This window comes from Panthera pardus, unplaced genomic scaffold (assembly GCF_024362965.1).
Source record: "Panthera pardus isolate Hobbes unplaced genomic scaffold, ASM2436296v1 HiC_scaffold_3, whole genome shotgun sequence".
Classification (NCBI taxonomy): domain Eukaryota; kingdom Metazoa; phylum Chordata; class Mammalia; order Carnivora; family Felidae; genus Panthera; species Panthera pardus.
Window position 1 is genome coordinate 8,585,336 of NW_026526876.1, and position 15,471 is coordinate 8,600,806.

At 48.7% G+C, this 15,471-nt stretch overlaps 1 protein-coding gene and 1 non-coding gene across 2 annotated transcripts in view; both read right to left on the reverse strand.

Moving 5' to 3' along the window:
- GLP2R (glucagon like peptide 2 receptor) overlaps positions 1 to 15,083 on the reverse strand; it is a 54,237-nt gene extending 39,154 nt beyond the window's left edge. Inside the window, exons 1-4 of the mRNA XM_019413435.2 lie at positions 14,755 to 15,083; positions 8,727 to 8,814; positions 6,652 to 6,756; positions 3,120 to 3,241 (exon numbers count right to left, since the gene is read on the reverse strand). Coding sequence (XP_019268980.1) covers positions 3,120 to 3,241; positions 6,652 to 6,756; positions 8,727 to 8,814; positions 14,755 to 14,853 — 414 coding nt within the window. The 5' untranslated portion in view covers positions 14,854 to 15,083. The remainder of the gene's footprint in view (positions 1 to 3,119; positions 3,242 to 6,651; positions 6,757 to 8,726; positions 8,815 to 14,754) is intronic.
- On the reverse strand, positions 14,348 to 14,432 carry TRNAR-UCG (transfer RNA arginine (anticodon UCG)). The gene has a single exon. It is a non-coding gene; the product is annotated as a tRNA-Arg (tRNA).
- Positions 15,084 to 15,471: the final 388 nt, after the last annotated feature.

The window sequence follows — 15,471 nt, forward strand, 5'->3', positions numbered from 1 at the left end:
TAGAGGAGATAGGCAGAAACGGTAAAGACAGCGATAGGAGCGTGGTTTCTCCGACCAAATGTTTTGTATATAGTCTTGGCTTTCAAACCCTGTCGATATTGTATTTATTAAAAATAAAGCAAGAGAGAAGAGAAGAAAAGAGAGAAGAAAAAGGCAAATCCTTAACACTAATAGGAACAATTGAATAAAACCGTGTCTCCAATCAGTAACATGACCACGTAGAGAAAATAATTATTTCCAATAATTATGAGCACTGTACTCTGAACATATAGCCTAAGGAAAAAACATACTGCAAATGTAATTTTTTTTTCTTAAATCTGTATACTACAAAGGTCTTAGTTGTAGTAACAGTGAACACACCTAGCAATCAGATTTTGGTTTCTAATAACATTCCTCCACGCAGAGAATCCAGAACTCTTTGGAGAACTCGCTGATTTGGGTCCGGGACAGGGAAAACACGAGATGATCTTGGACCATCGTCTTGTGCCAGAAAATAAGGAAACGCTCCAAGACTAACGAGACTATCACAAAAGGACACAAGAGCCAGTTTGGAGGGATTTCACTAGCTAAATTTAGAAAAACACTGATCATCAAAATCATCATCATAATAAGTGAATAAAGCAATTGGTGAGCTCAGAGCGACGCTCAAAGCCAGAGGGAAGGGGAAGGAGCCTCCTCAGAAGAATGCCAGCTAGTAAATGTAGAAGAAAGGACACAGCTCGAATCAATTCAAGCAAGCATCATCGATGAAGGTTGAAACACTGATAAAGGTTTCTTAGGGATGAAGATCCAAGGTTCCAAACTATTGTCCTACCAATGACTGACAATATACAAAAGGAAAAAGCGCCTTTACCGTGGAGAGATCTGGCTGTCACCCCCTAGATCAAATGATCGCACGGAACATCACTGTGGTATGACACCCGATATTCTGGTCTCCCGATGTAATGCTATACAAAGTACCCAGCACCTGTGTGGATCAGCTTGAGTCTTCCCAAGTCTCTAAGTCCAACTTCCAGATTACAGGAAATACAGAAGACAAGAGAGTGCATCTAATAACATCCCGAGGAAACAAACAAATCCAGCTTGTGTGACATTCTAGAACAAAGTTCTTTGGGCGGGGGGGGGGGGGGTCTTCTAAAAGCCAGTGTTGTAATATCATATGATTGCGCTCATACATGCAATTTGAGAAAAAAAACAGGCGGACATACGGGAAGGGAAGCAAAAATAAGATGAAAATACAGAGGGAGACAAGCCATAGGAGACTCTTAAATACAGGGAACAAACTGAGGGGTGGGGTGTTGGGTGGGGGGTGGGCTAATGGGGGCTGGGCATTAAGGAGGGCACTTGTTGGGATGAGCACTGGGCGTCATATGTAAGTGATGAATCACTAGATTGTATTCCTGAAATCATTATTACACTATATGTTAACTAACTTGAATTTAAATTTTTTAAAAAAGCCAGCATCATGGGCCAGGGTGGGGAGATTACAGATGAAAAGATACGAAAGTGATATAGAATGAAATGCTCTATACAAACCTGGACAAGACTCTAGTCCAGGGAAGAAAAGCTATAAAAAATGGAGGGGAAAACGGGGGATATTTGAATATGGATAAAACATCAGCTGATATGGAGTTAATTGCTGGTTTGTACTCATGAGGGATAATGTCTTTGCTTAGGAAGGACCTGATGAATATTTAAGAGTGAAATCTCATGATGCCTGCAAATTATTGTCAGACATTTCGAGAAGAGAGGCAAAGCAAAAGCAAATCCGGGGAAATGTTAAGACAGTTTGAATTTTAGATAATGGGTCTGTGAGTGTTTATTATTCTTGTAACTTTTCTGTGTGTTTGGATATTTCAAAATACAATGCTGAAAAACACATATAGTTGATATATCTTGTGTTATATGGAAACCAAATGTCATCATTAAAATTATAAATTAAAATTATACACACACACATACACATATACACACGTGCACTAACACAATCTCTAAAAAGTACCATTTATCGTACATAAGGACCCCCAACTGATGAGATTTTTGTTTACCAACACTCTGAAAAGCAAAGATCTAATATCACTCACCTTTCGTGGGCAAAATGTCAACCCTCTATTAGAAACATAGGCAAACATGGCCAGAAGTTGGTTTTTATGTGTTTTGGAGTTTTTGAGTTTTTTGTAGATTTTGTTTTTTGTTTTTTGGGGGTTTTTTTTTGTTTGTTTTTTTGAGTATTTGAATTCCTGAAAATAAGGTCATTTGCAGAGGGGAGGAGGCCATACCCTGGTCGTCACCTTCCTAAAGAGAGAAATCTTTACTTGCAATCTTGGAGAGTGCAGTTTTCAACTCTTGTTTTGCTGTCCCTGCCCCCTGCCTCCGAGGGAGCCCCTGAAGACCTGAGCCCAGAGGAAGCGGCAGGCTATCACGTCAGCCCTGCTGGTGAGTCCCCGGGATCACCTCCGCCCCAGCCTCAGCTGCCCGTTAGCTTCCCCTGGGGAACTAGGTACCCGTCTGATGCCCAGACCCCATCACAGACCCACCGACTCAGAATCTGTGAAACCAGGGGCGCCTGGGTGGCTCAGTCGGTTAAGCATCCGACTCGGCTCAGGTCATGATCTCGAGGTTCGTGAGTTTGAGCCCCGCGTCGGGCTCTGTGCTGACATCTTGGAGCTTGGAGCCTGGAGCCTGCTTCGGATTCTGCCTCTCTCTCTCTCTCTCTCTCTCTCTCTCTCTCTCTCTCTCTCTCTCTCTCTCTCTCCCCAAAATAAATAAACATTAAAAAAAGAATCTGTGAAACCATCCCTTCGGTATTTATTAAGTGCCCACGGTGTGAAAACGTTTCTGGGCACCCCAGTACTAGGCCAGGGGTGAGAAGCGGAGGGTCCTTGGGGGTCCACACGTCACCCTGAGCTGCAAAAGAAATTCAGCCAGAAAAACAGCCAGAGGTTGGCTGTTGTGTGACTGTGGACCTTCCCCAGGTGAGTGTGGGGCAGACTGGCTTCAGAGGAAGGCTCTCTGTGTGGCCCCGAAAGCCAACCGGGGGTGGGTGGGGGTGGAGGGGGACCCTGGTGGAGGGTGGGGGGAGGGGAGGACCCCGTCGTCACCGGGCCAAGCAGACTCACTTTCTGTTCGGAACTGTGCTTCTTGGAGCATTCGGAATCATCTTGCCAAATATTTGTGGAGTTCTCCAATGTCTGCCAGGTGCCCTGAGCCAGGCAGCGTCTGTAGGCCCTTCCAGAGTTTTCTGCAAAAGTAAACAGAGCTCTGGGAGAAAGGTCAGGGGCCACAGCCCATTCCCCAGTACGTGGTGAGGTCCTCACCGCAAAGCTGTGGAAAATCCCAGGGAAAAGGGATTTGCATTTCCCTCAGGAAAACACGGAAGCTTCTGAGTTTCGTAACAAACCACGACCCGCTCACGTCTGCTGTGTTTACCCAAAATCCCAGGAGCCAGAACAGTCCCTCTGAGTCCCTGACTCGGAGATGCACAGCCCAGCTGGGAGGCTCGCGGACCTGGGGTGCGATCGGAGGGCCATCGCGTCCTGGTGCTTAAGGGGCGATGTCGCGAGGAAGAGACAGGGGTGGACCCAGCCTGCTGGGCCACCTCCAAGCTCGGTGGCCTGGAGCTCATGGTCCCTCCGCTCCCTGAGATGCTCTGCCCGCGATGATGATCAATGTGGCCCAGCCACATCCATTCCCGGGACCCTTCCCCAAAGGGGTCTCCCCCTCCCTGGGCCACTGGCGACTGGACTTGCAAATGAGAAATGGAAAATGTCCGAACTTTCCCACCCCGAGCCTGTTGGCAGTAGGCTGATGGTGACGCTTCGCTGGCTTTAATGGACGGCCACCCAGAGGGAGCTCCCATCTGCCACCCGAAGGGCCCCTCGGAGCCTGTCCGACTGACCCCGACTGACCATTCTCCCAACACCTGCTCCCCAGACCTGCGCCCCCTGCCCACTTCCTGCCTCTGTTGATGGCACACCCTTTTTCCCAGGCCTGGGGCCCCAAACTTTGGAGCCGTCCTTGATTTTTCTCTGTGTCTCTTACGCTTCATCCTGCCCATCAACCAAGCCTGTCAGCTGCCGGGCTTCCAACCTACCCGAGTCTGAGCACAGCCTTTCACCTTTCACCTTCTGTTCCCCCTCCCTGGAGCTGCCCTTCTCCCTCTCCCTCTCTCCCTCTCTCGGTTTATTGCAAATGCCTCCAATACTCCTGCCCCTCCTCATGGTCTATGGGTAACACGACAGTCACACCATGTCATGCCTCGTCCCAAATCTTCCCAGGGCTGTCTGAAAACAAGTCAGGGTCCTTCCCTGGCCCCCACAAAGCCCTGGAAGGTCTGGCTCCTAGTACTCTCTGACCTGACCTCCCGGTGGCTCTCTTTCCCCTTCAGGGCTGTCACCGTTACAGTCCCCCGTCAACACCCTCCCCACCCTCGGATCGGAGTTCTTGTTCCCCTGGTCTTTTCCCACCAGAATTGTTCTCCTTCTTCCTTCTCTAACCCTCTCCTTTGCCTCCATATTTTCTTCTCACTTGCAAGAACCCGTCTGGATTCTAAGATTTAACGCACAGGATGCTGAGCAGAAGAGTAACTTCCCACCTTCTGTGAATCACACTCCCTCTGGGACACTCCAGAAGCCCAGATCCCATTTTTAAAAAAAGCCTTGAACTCAACTTCTCTGTAAGTTTAGATTTTGGACCACGTTTCCCCCCCCCCCTCCCCCCAAATGGAATGTACCCGTGTCTTTAGCTCTTGGGAAAAACAGGTGGACGGAGGGGCCGGGTGGTGACGGTCCGTTTCATGTGCCCTTGAGACCCATGGACATTCAGGGTCTTAAAGACCTTCAGGAATCCAAGGGCTTGACCTCGGTCTCAGCCTCAGTTCCGTTTACGAAGCAACTACCATGCGGCTGACTCCGTGCCTGCCTTTTTGTTCATTCCTCTGCGTGGCCTTAAAAGTAGCCACTGTTTGCTTCACTTTGCAGACAAGAAAACCACAGCTCGGAGGGCTTGGACACTTGCCCAAAGTCCCAGAGGGTAAAAGCAAGGGGCAGGCTCTGGACCCCACATGCAGGGCTCTTTCCACCCCACTACGCTGGCTTGCCCCAACTATCCAGACTCTCTGGTCCAGCAGACTCTGGTATCTCCCTTTAAACATCACGTCCTCATGCCTTCTGGGTCACCTTCAGCTGGATTTGACCAGAGCACAGTTCCACAGAATATGCTACTAGCTTTCCCATCGAGACATGCATCTCTCTTCCTTGGAAACTCTCTTAATCGAAACCAGGTTTTAACTGATGATGAGTTAGTGAGCTGAAATTAAACACAAAGTATCACCATCTCGCCTGCACAGAAACCCGTTCTCACTTGGTTTTGCCTAGAACTTTGTAACCGCTTATGTTTTTTGAGAATAATTTTTTTTTACTTGCTCTCTGATGGTCTGCGATCAAAGGCAAAAGAGTTCTAACCAGTAATTGCTTCTGTCCCCTTCCAGAATAAACCCACCAAGAGGCTGGGCTGCTGGGGCCGGTGGGGGGGCAGGATAATCATCCTGGAGTCCTATGTAATAGCCACTTCCTTCAGGCAGGGTGGGGGCGAGCTGAGTGGTTAAAGATTCCATCCAAGTCCCATGGGGCTTAAAAGCACCATCCACCAGCGCCACCTTCCAATGTTATTGCAAGGGTAATTTTTTTTAAGGTTAAAAAATTGGGGGGCACCTGGGTGGCTCAGTCGGTTAAGCATCCGACTTCGGCTCAGGTCATGATCTCACAGTCCATGAGTTCGAGCTCCGCATCAGGCTCTGTGATGACAGCTCGGAGCCTGGAGCCTGCTTCGGATTCTGTCTTCCTCTCTCTCTGCCCCTGCCCCCCTCTGTCTCTCTCTCCGTCAAAAATAAAACAAACATTTTTTTTAAATTATAAAAAAAAGATTAAAACTTTTTTTTAAATGTTCATTTTATTTTTGACAAAGAGAGAGGGAGAGAGCATGCATGCGAGTAGGGGAGAGGCAGAGAGAGGGAGAGGGAGACACAGATTCAGAAGCAGGCTCCAGGCTCTGAGCTGTCAGCACAGGGCCCAACGTGGGGCTTGAACCCATGAACTGTGAGATCATGACCTGAGCTGAAGTCAGGCGCTTAACCGACTGAGCCACCCAGGTGCCCCAAGATTTTATTTTTAAGTAATCTGTGCACCCAACACAGGGCTCGAACTCACAATGCTGAGATCAAGAGTTGCGTGCTTTACTGACTGAGCCAGCCGGGCACCCCTTGTGAGGATAGTTTTGATGCCCTTCTTCTCCATCTGACAAGCCCAAAGTTGGGGATGTGAGCATCCCAATCTCTCCCCCACCTCTCACTCCTCTCCACGATGACCCTGCAGTAAATTCAGTGATAGCTGGGCCTAGACTCTCCAGTCTTCAAAGAAAAGAGGACTATTGCATTAATGGAGCATCCAGGTGCAGAAGACAAGCGGAGGTACACAGAGAAGAAGGAAAGTGTGTTACTGACAGTGTAGGAGACCTTCTGTGGGGAGCAGGACTTCAGAAGACCACAAGATTGGAGCTCTCTCTCTCTCTCTCTAATTGCTCCCTGACTGGCCTACCCAGGAGGGAGCAGCCTTTAAGGAAACTGCCAGAAAATGGTAAAATGAGACTTACTACCTTCATGCCACCAAGGTAAGTAGGAAGGGCAGGGAACAGAGACATTTCCTGGAGAAGAATGAGGCCAGCACACGTATCGATCAAAGGTCCCGTTACAAAAGGTCCCTGTGGAGAGAAAAGGTCCAGAATGAATGGAAGTGTTGGAGCATCCAAGCCACTGATGGAGGCAGAGGTTCCCAGGAGCCCAGAGCCCCCTTCCTGGCATGGGAAGCTGGTGCATCTTGCTCAGGAACTAGCATGGGTATCCCACTGTCCAGACGGTCAAGGTTGCGGAATGGTGTGGGGAGGAAGGAATCAGCTTAGCGCATCCCCAAGCACTGTGACTCTGTCTACCCAACCTGACCTCTGGCCCTGGTCCCATCAGCTATGTCAGTGTGTACGTCACACTGATGTTGGTTTGTTTTAACATGGACTGAACTCTCACACAAACTCGGGGTCAAGAGGACACTTGGGGATTCAGCCAGGGCCTTCTGTTCCATAATTAACTAAAGAATCATCAAATCTTCATCAGTTAGATCCTGGAACACCCGTACTGAAATGTGCAAGATGGCCAGTGGGTAGACAGGGAGAATTGAGGTTCTTGGTTACATGTATCTGACCCAACCCCTATTTGGTCATATTTCTCCATTCGAAGACCAAGCCAACAATCATTATGAGATATCTGCACCATCTCAAATTCAAGGGATGATTTACACCCTGGCACTTGGCAATGAGAAGATAATAACCTACGATGCAGCCTTATGGGCCTCCTGGAATGGAATGAAGGGGTTTCAGGCCGGATCCCAAATGTCCATATTGCAAGCGGCTCACTCCTGGGAGCCAAGCATCGTTCCTATCTGCTTCCTATTGGGTCTGGAATGCAAGGGCCACTCAGGTTGAACAGCCACGTTCCTGGCGTCAGGACCCCACAGACACAGATCTGCCAGGTTATGAGCTGGCTCAGGCGTCTCGCGGACCCAACTGCCAAGTGTCGGCACATGGTCTATGTGAAGCAGTGCTCACCTGGCCAAGCTGCTCATGGCATGACTTCAAATAAAGAGGACTTGTCCTACTTTGATTTCAGAAAGCAAAGTATTTCGGGATTCCCCAAAGTGAGGGGTGGTTCTTGTAACAGATGTCAAGCATTGATTGCTACCAGTCCAGGCTGAAAAAAATATTCAGAGGGAGAGGGGTATGGCTTGAAGGCTGGCACTGGTTTTGGGTCCGGAAAAAGAAGAGAGAGTTCATGATGTCCTGTCTTCTTGTGGGCCCCTAAATGAAATACTCTGAAAGCAGCCAGAAGGATAAGGAGGGGCTGGCTTTCATCATTACAAAAGTTAAAAAAAAAAGAGTCTAGATGTACTCAAAGAGTCAGTATGAGGGCAGGAGAGGCCATGGACTGATCAAACTATTAGCATAGTTGCTAGAACACTCTAAATCTACTGTAGATCTGGATAAGAGAAATGTTAAGACTCAGATTCAGATAATACTTCCTCCCACCCACCTACCCAATAGAGTCCCAGGTTAATCTATGGCAGTCACTCACATCATGGTGGTGAGTGTGCTGTGACCGATGGCTTTAAATAAATAGTCACATCTATGAACATCTTGTCTCATATTGTCTTTTATAATAAGAGGTGGGAGTCTCTCTTCCCTTTCCTTGAACGTGGGTAGGCCTTGGTAACCATCTGACCCAATTAAACATGGAGGAAGTAGATTCTGAGGCTAGATCATAAAAGGCAACATGGCCTCTGGTCACCCGCCATGCTGTGAGGAGCCCAGGCGGTGTAGACAAGATGTGGGGAAGTGTTATGGCCAACGGACTCTCAGCTGGGAGCCATCATCAACCAGCAGACGTAAGTGTGAACAAGCCTTCAGATGATTCCAGCCCCAGTCATCAAGTCTTCCAGCTAAACTTCAGATACTGAAGAGCAAAAACAAGCCATCCTCGCTATGCCTGGTCTGAATTCCTCACCCACAGAAACTGTGAGAGATCATAAATGATGATGATGATGATGATGATGACAATTGCTTTAAGCCACTAACCTTTGGAGCTATTTGTTACACAGCCATGGGTAGCTCATACATGTGCTTACCAGGAGGTTCCTTGAGTAAGTCTCTCAGACACTTCTCTTTGTATTGAGCCCACTTGCGAGTTGTGTCCTCAAGGAGGGATCCTGTAACCTGGGCAGAAAACACCACGGTGACCCCCAGGTTAACCACAAACACAGAGGAGGCCTCATTAGCATTTTGCCATGACTCTCAAACCGTCCCACTGAAGGGACCCTCCTGCCCTGCACTGAGAAGCAGAACTTCTTCAACATCTCATGTCCCATCTTACAGATGGGTCTAATCTGATCTAATCTGATCTAATGGGTCTCCTGATCTAATCACACTGGTTTTAGTACAAATGTGGAAGATTTTTCTTCCACTGCAAAATCTTCAACTGGGGTTGACGTTTCAAGAGGAGGCAACCTGCTCACCCTGAATGGCACGCCCTGGTAGATGAATATTTGCACGTTCCTAAGATTATGTGCATCTCAAAGAGAGAAGCATTGTACCAAGAAGGGCCCGATACTGTCAGGGAAAGGCTACGAATTTTAGGGACCTGTGCCCTCCCACCTAGCGGCCCGTGGGTCCAGAGTCAAAGATTGGGTAGACAGATGCTCTGCTACTAAACTGAGGCCTTGGGAGTTTTCTCTTTCTGACATGAACTATCTCCTCCCATAGAGTCTTAAAAATACAGCACATCTTTTTGGGCTTTGCAGACAACAGAGTTGTCCAACAACATCTAATTGCATATCCGTACCACTGCTTTTGTCTTTTGAACAAAACAAGGGGTTTAAAGGGGTTTTCTCTTCTTTAACTTAACTCATCTTTATTGAGCACCTGTTGTGCGCTAGGCTTTGCATTAAGGAGGGACCGAAGGGGTGCAGTGATGAGCAAGATACAGCTTCTGCCCTAAAAGACTTAGAATCTGCTAAAGATAAGACAACTGTGTAATTGGCTGGCATGCAAAGTCAAGTGACATTCTTATGCCACCGTCCTCTGCTTCTAAAGAGCCTCATCTCCTAGTGGCTCAGTATCGGCACCATTGGTCATGAACCAGAAATGAGGAGTTTTCCTTGGCTCAACTAAGCACCAGATTCTGTCCTAAGCCTCTCTACTGCCTAACCCTGCCTCCCATTTCTTCTGTCTCTGACCTGGTCCACACTGCCCCCAAAGGGATAGGTCCACAGGGCTCTCCTGCATAAGGTCTTCCCCTCGCAGCCTGCTGACTTGACTTCATATCTCAACCACCCCCAGCTCAAGCCTCTCGACCCCAGTCATGTTTTTCTATGACTTTGGAAAACGTCCTCTCATCCACCCTCGTCGTCAACCTGGCTCACTCCTTGTTTGCCCCTGTTCAGTCGAGACTAATGACCCCTGATCATGCTTGACCACCTCTGTCACTCAAGTCTTGAGCTAGTGACCCTTCTCCCCAGTGACCCCACACATAAACAAGTCCTATGGCCCATTGTGTTGTATTGTCATTGGGGCTTGAATTGTCCAACCCCTTCACTATCCCATATATTCCTTGAGGGCTGACATGTGTCTTTTCATCTCTGAATACAAGCCCCTAGCACAGGGCAGGAGCTATTGTCCTCAGTTTCCCCCAAATTCCAGCTAAAGAAACAGAAGCACAGATGTGGGACAGAGTTGGGGTGGGGCTGAACACAGGAGGGGTTAAATATGTGATCTCACTCACACACACACACACACACACACACACACACACACACACACACAGCCAGCACCACCATCACCCCCCACGAAAATACCCCAACCACCTATGAGCCCAATGGGGCAGCCAGTTTCCACCTTCTGAGTAATTAGTCCAATCTACCTTCCCCCTCCTCTGCCCTGCGTGGCCCACCCCCCAGTGCTATGGAATTCATGACGGGGTCTGGGAATAGTTCCTTCACATTTTTTCCCCAAAGAATCACACGGCTAGCTTTTTGAAGAAGAATTGGTATAGTCATTGTTAGACCAGGGGTTCCCAAACTTTCTCAACTCATGGTGCCCTCAGTGGCTCCATCATTTCCCCCACAGCACCCCTAAGCCAAAAGAAATGCCTAAAGTCCCATTCGTTTAGTAGGTAGGGCCAAACAACTTAAGAAACTTTTGCATCCTAGCAACTGTGTGCCCACCGGAGATTAGACAACCTCCCAAATCTGGGAATCAGATCGGACACAGCCATGTTTGCCCCTGTTCCATACTGATGTTTGGGTGGTCCTTGCTTTTTATGATAGCACCTGCAAAACACTGCCAGCTCTGTAGAGATCCAACATCATCAAAGGGAGAGGAGTGTTACCGAATACTGAAACTATGAACTACCCTGAGCCAGGTCTGGCGGATGTCACGTAGAGCTGGACTTCCCTTGAAAAATTAAAATGTCTTACAGCAGCCCTGTGAACTCACAGCGGTGCCTCGAGGCACCTTAGCACACAATTTAGAAACCAGGGGATTAGCCAACAAGTAATCATGATAATGATAATGAGGAGGAAATAGTTGGCATTTATCCCTAGGCAACAGGCTTTCAGTCTCCCCTTAATATTTTCTGTCTCTGAGTTGTGGCAAGAATCAAGATGGAAGTTTATTAACACATTGTTTAAGGAAATAAACATCCTAACAGGACCATAGCGGACTCTATATTATTGTCTACAAGTTCAGCACATAAGTTGATAGCCAAATTGTCAGCTTCCAGAATCCTACAGGCCGCCGAAGGAAGACCCTTTCTTAGATAAGGTGCTGTTTATGTCCTCAGGGACTTCCCCAGAACTGGCCGAGGAAAAGACAATAAAATCAGTCAGGCACGTGAACTGTCCCTGGATGGACATGACCCTCTCCTCCTGCCCTGTGCCATGACTGATGGCCATGGCTGAAAGTGCAAGGAGAAGGGGGAGGAGAAGGAGGGGAGGAGGCGGTGGAGGAGGGCGGGGGGAAGGAGAAGGACAAAGAAGAGAAGAAAAAGAAGGAGAAGAAATCTACAAAGCACTGAGTTTGGTCAATGTAGGGGAGCTGGAGAAACTCAGACTGCCTTCCCAAGTACCTGTCCTAAAGACACAAGCAACACAAGACGCAAATCCAAGTTCAAACACAGCCCGATTCAAACAAAATAGAGGCACGGCAAGAACACGGATGGATGTTTTCTAACTGGAAAAATTGACTTGATCTCGATTCTTCTTTCCCTCTTCCCTTTCTCACAGGCAACCAGCATCAGCGACTAACTTGGCTGAAAAGAGAGGAAAAGGAAAAAAAGACCTTCTGTTGACGGCTTTAAATACATTTTATTGTATTCTTGGTTCAAGAAGGCATCTGCCTCTCTGTCAATCAAACAAAAATTACAGGAAAGCAAAAAGGGGAGAAGGTGGAATCAGAATCTTATATCAGAAAATACCATCTCCTTCCGGACTCTTCTCTCCATGCACATGCTTCTGTTTACTTTCTTCTTTTTCTTTCCCTTTTTATTTTAACCAAAAAAGGAAATCATCTTGCTTTGTGTTTTCACCGGAAGATATAGGGTGACTATGTATCCATTTCAAGACCCATACTTCTAAAATGCCATTTAAACAGCTACATAATGTTCTATGAACACATGTGATATAATTTTAAATCTTCCATCATGAAACACTTGCACTGGCTTAGAGGCTTGTTAATAGAAATGATGCTGCACTGAAAATATTCACAGTTAAATGTTTGAGCACATCTTCATTTTCTTAGGAGAAATTCCTTCAATTGGAATTTCTGGGCCAGAGAGGATACACATTTTTAAAGGGTTCTGGTAACATAGCGCCAAACTGTCCTCGCCAAACTTTTTTTAATTTAAAAATATGCACCTTTTTACACTCTCATCAGCAATGCACCAAAGAGTCACAGATTTGTTTCTCCAAGAGCCTTCGATAGAGAGTTCATGTTTTTTAAAGCCACAGCAACTGCTTATTCACTTAAATGAGTTGGGGTGGGGGGTGGGGGGTGGAACCTGCTTGGATTTCGAAACTAAACCATCCCTGAGAATTTCTCATGAAGTGAATTTTACGAAGACTTTCTGCCAGAAAACATGCCATAGTCATTAATATTCCAGGCAGGGAAAGCATCTGTGAGCAAAATCCATCATGAAAGTCTATGCAAAGCCTCGTCATGTAAACATCTGGAGGGAAAATATGGGTTTTTAAGACTGAGAACCAAGAGCGGGGCGGCGGTGGGGGTGGGGGGACATTGGGGCTATAGATGCACACTGGAGGACAGACAGAGGAAAGAGCTTCTGGAAATAGATGCGGGTGGCAGACCAGGGACACTGCTCGCTTGGAAAGAGTATTGATTGTGAGAATGCCAAATGATAGAGCTGAGGTGTGGCTTTTTCAGTGTCACAAGGGGCCTGACTCATTGCAAATTTCGCTGCCGTAACGTATATACGTATATATTCCGTATGTCAACAGCTCCCAAAGGAATGCCAGGGAAGCGAGAACACTTCAGACACCACGGGCTGACTTGACTCCCTGGTGCCACTGTTCACGAGCCACGTGATCTCAGGTGACCGTCTAACTCCCTCCGACCTTAATTTCCCCGACTGTAAAATGGGCTCGGTGATAACACCTCCGTCCGAGGCTCGTGGCGGGGACCTAGCGGGACGGTGCTACAGCAGTGGTGGGCACTTAGGGGACGATCGATGCGTGATCGTGCGTAGAAGGGGAACGAGGCCAGACAGCTCTGTGTTCAGTTTTAACGTGCCACGTACAGAAGATTGAAGCCAGGAGGCGAGTTCCGTAGGGACTCGCCCGACAACCCGTTGGCTCTTAGGAGCACGATGGTGGCCCGCCCAGAGGCTGCCACCATGGCAGGGATTCCACGAAACCATCCATTGGGCTCACATCCACAGTCCGTGAGGGCTTGAAGGCAGTCTCGGGGAGGAGTCGGATGCAGAGAATTTGGTGGGTGTTTTCTGCCCGTCTGGTCCCGGGTTAGCACCAAAGAAAGCCCGATGAGGTGCACACTTACAAGATCAGGGACACGGCCCTCCCTGTTACGGGGGCAGAGGAGGCATTTCTAACAGGAGGGCCTCCCTCTCCGGGTTGCTGAGAGCACGAAATGAGTTAGTACACAGGACGTGCCAGGCACGGCCCTGGAGAACATCGTGAGTGTTCCATCCAAGGGTTAGCTCGTGTTAGCTCTTACTGTATTTCGTTAAGACGAAAGCAGGTTGCAATACAATATTTATAGTCCGAGCCTATGTTAAAAAAAAAAAAAAAAACAACTATATGGAAATAAATGGCAGAAAAATGTCTGAAAGTACAAGACCCCCAAAGCGAATGAGGGTGATTTCTGGGGGGGTGGGGATCCAGTGATTTATAGCTGGTGTTTGTACTTCGTCAGATTGCATACGTTTAATTTCTTAACCAATGCTCATTCTATATTTTCATACTGAGAAGGAAGGAAAAGGAGAAAGGAAAGGAGGAAAAAAAACCCCCACTGTCCATCAACCTAAATAATCAGGCCTGAGAAAACTGTAAAAGCAGACAAGAGGACCTATGTGACAAGTTTAAATGCTATTTACAAAAAAATTTTTTAAGTTGATTTTTGAGAGAGAGAGAGGGAGACAGAGTGAGCGGGGGAGGGGCAGAGAGAGAGGGAGACACAGAATGGGAAGCAGGCTCCAGGCTCCGAGCTGTCAGCACACAGCCCGAGGTGGGTCTCGAACCCACGAACCGCCAGATGGTGACCTGAGCCGAAGTCGGACGCTCAACCGACTGAGCCACCCAGGCGCCCCTTGAACGTTATTGACAGAGTTCACGTGGGCCCTGGGAAATGCTTATATAAATGATGTCAAGGGGAAAGTGGGATTCAAAACGCTTTATACATCACGATTTCAGCTGCCTAGAAGCATGCATAGGATTTGCAGAAAACATGCCAAAATACGAACAGCGATGGCCTCCGAATACCGACATTGTGGTTTCTCGCTGCTTCCGTCTTAATGTTTTTCCAAATTGCCTACCAGAGCCCCACACGGCTTCTCCTATCGGAAAAGATACAAAAGTGGTCCTAATAGCAATCATTGTAACAATAACAGTGAGAACGCGCTCTTACTTGCTTGATGAAGACCAGGAGCAGCAGGCCGAGGACAGGGGGAGAGCGCTTCCCGGAGGCGGGGAGAGGCCTGGCCCCCCGGGCAACGGGGGTGCCCATGGGCAGCGCGTGGACTCCAGGTGGGGGACCCCCGCTTCCTTCCCCGGGGCGCCGCCCCGCTCGGTGCCGGCCTCCCCTTCCTTGCCGCGACTTCACAAGTGCGGGCACGCTTCTAGAAAGGTCCGAGATGTACCACAGGCGGCCTCCCGCTGCATTCTTCCCTGCACGGGGCGGGGGAATGTTTGCACAAACCCAGTGCGCGCACGCGGGGAGGAGAGCCTCCGAACCGGTCTAGAGCCACCTACCGAATCTGCAGGGTTTCTCAGAAGCCGGCGGCTCATCCCCCGCCCCGGCCCCCACCCCGAGGGCAGGGAGATTTTTCCCAGACCTTCCCCAAGTCGGCTGTGCTCCCAGGGACTTCCTCAGCAGAGGCCGCCCCGGGAGGAAAAGCCGGGCGGGCAATGGGCCCCGCTTCCGAAGCCCCCGCTCAGGGCACAAGGCCACCTCTGGTTCCAGCTGCCGTGCAGGACAGGGTGGGCCCGGTTCCAGCTGTGCGGTGGGCGTCTTGGTGAGGGGTTGCGTTTCTTACTAAGGCAGCAGCTCGTCCTGGCCGCGAGGGCAGGGTCTCCTCCTGGGGGGGTGGGGGGGCGTCTATGTTAACACTTCCAGGGAGAGCTC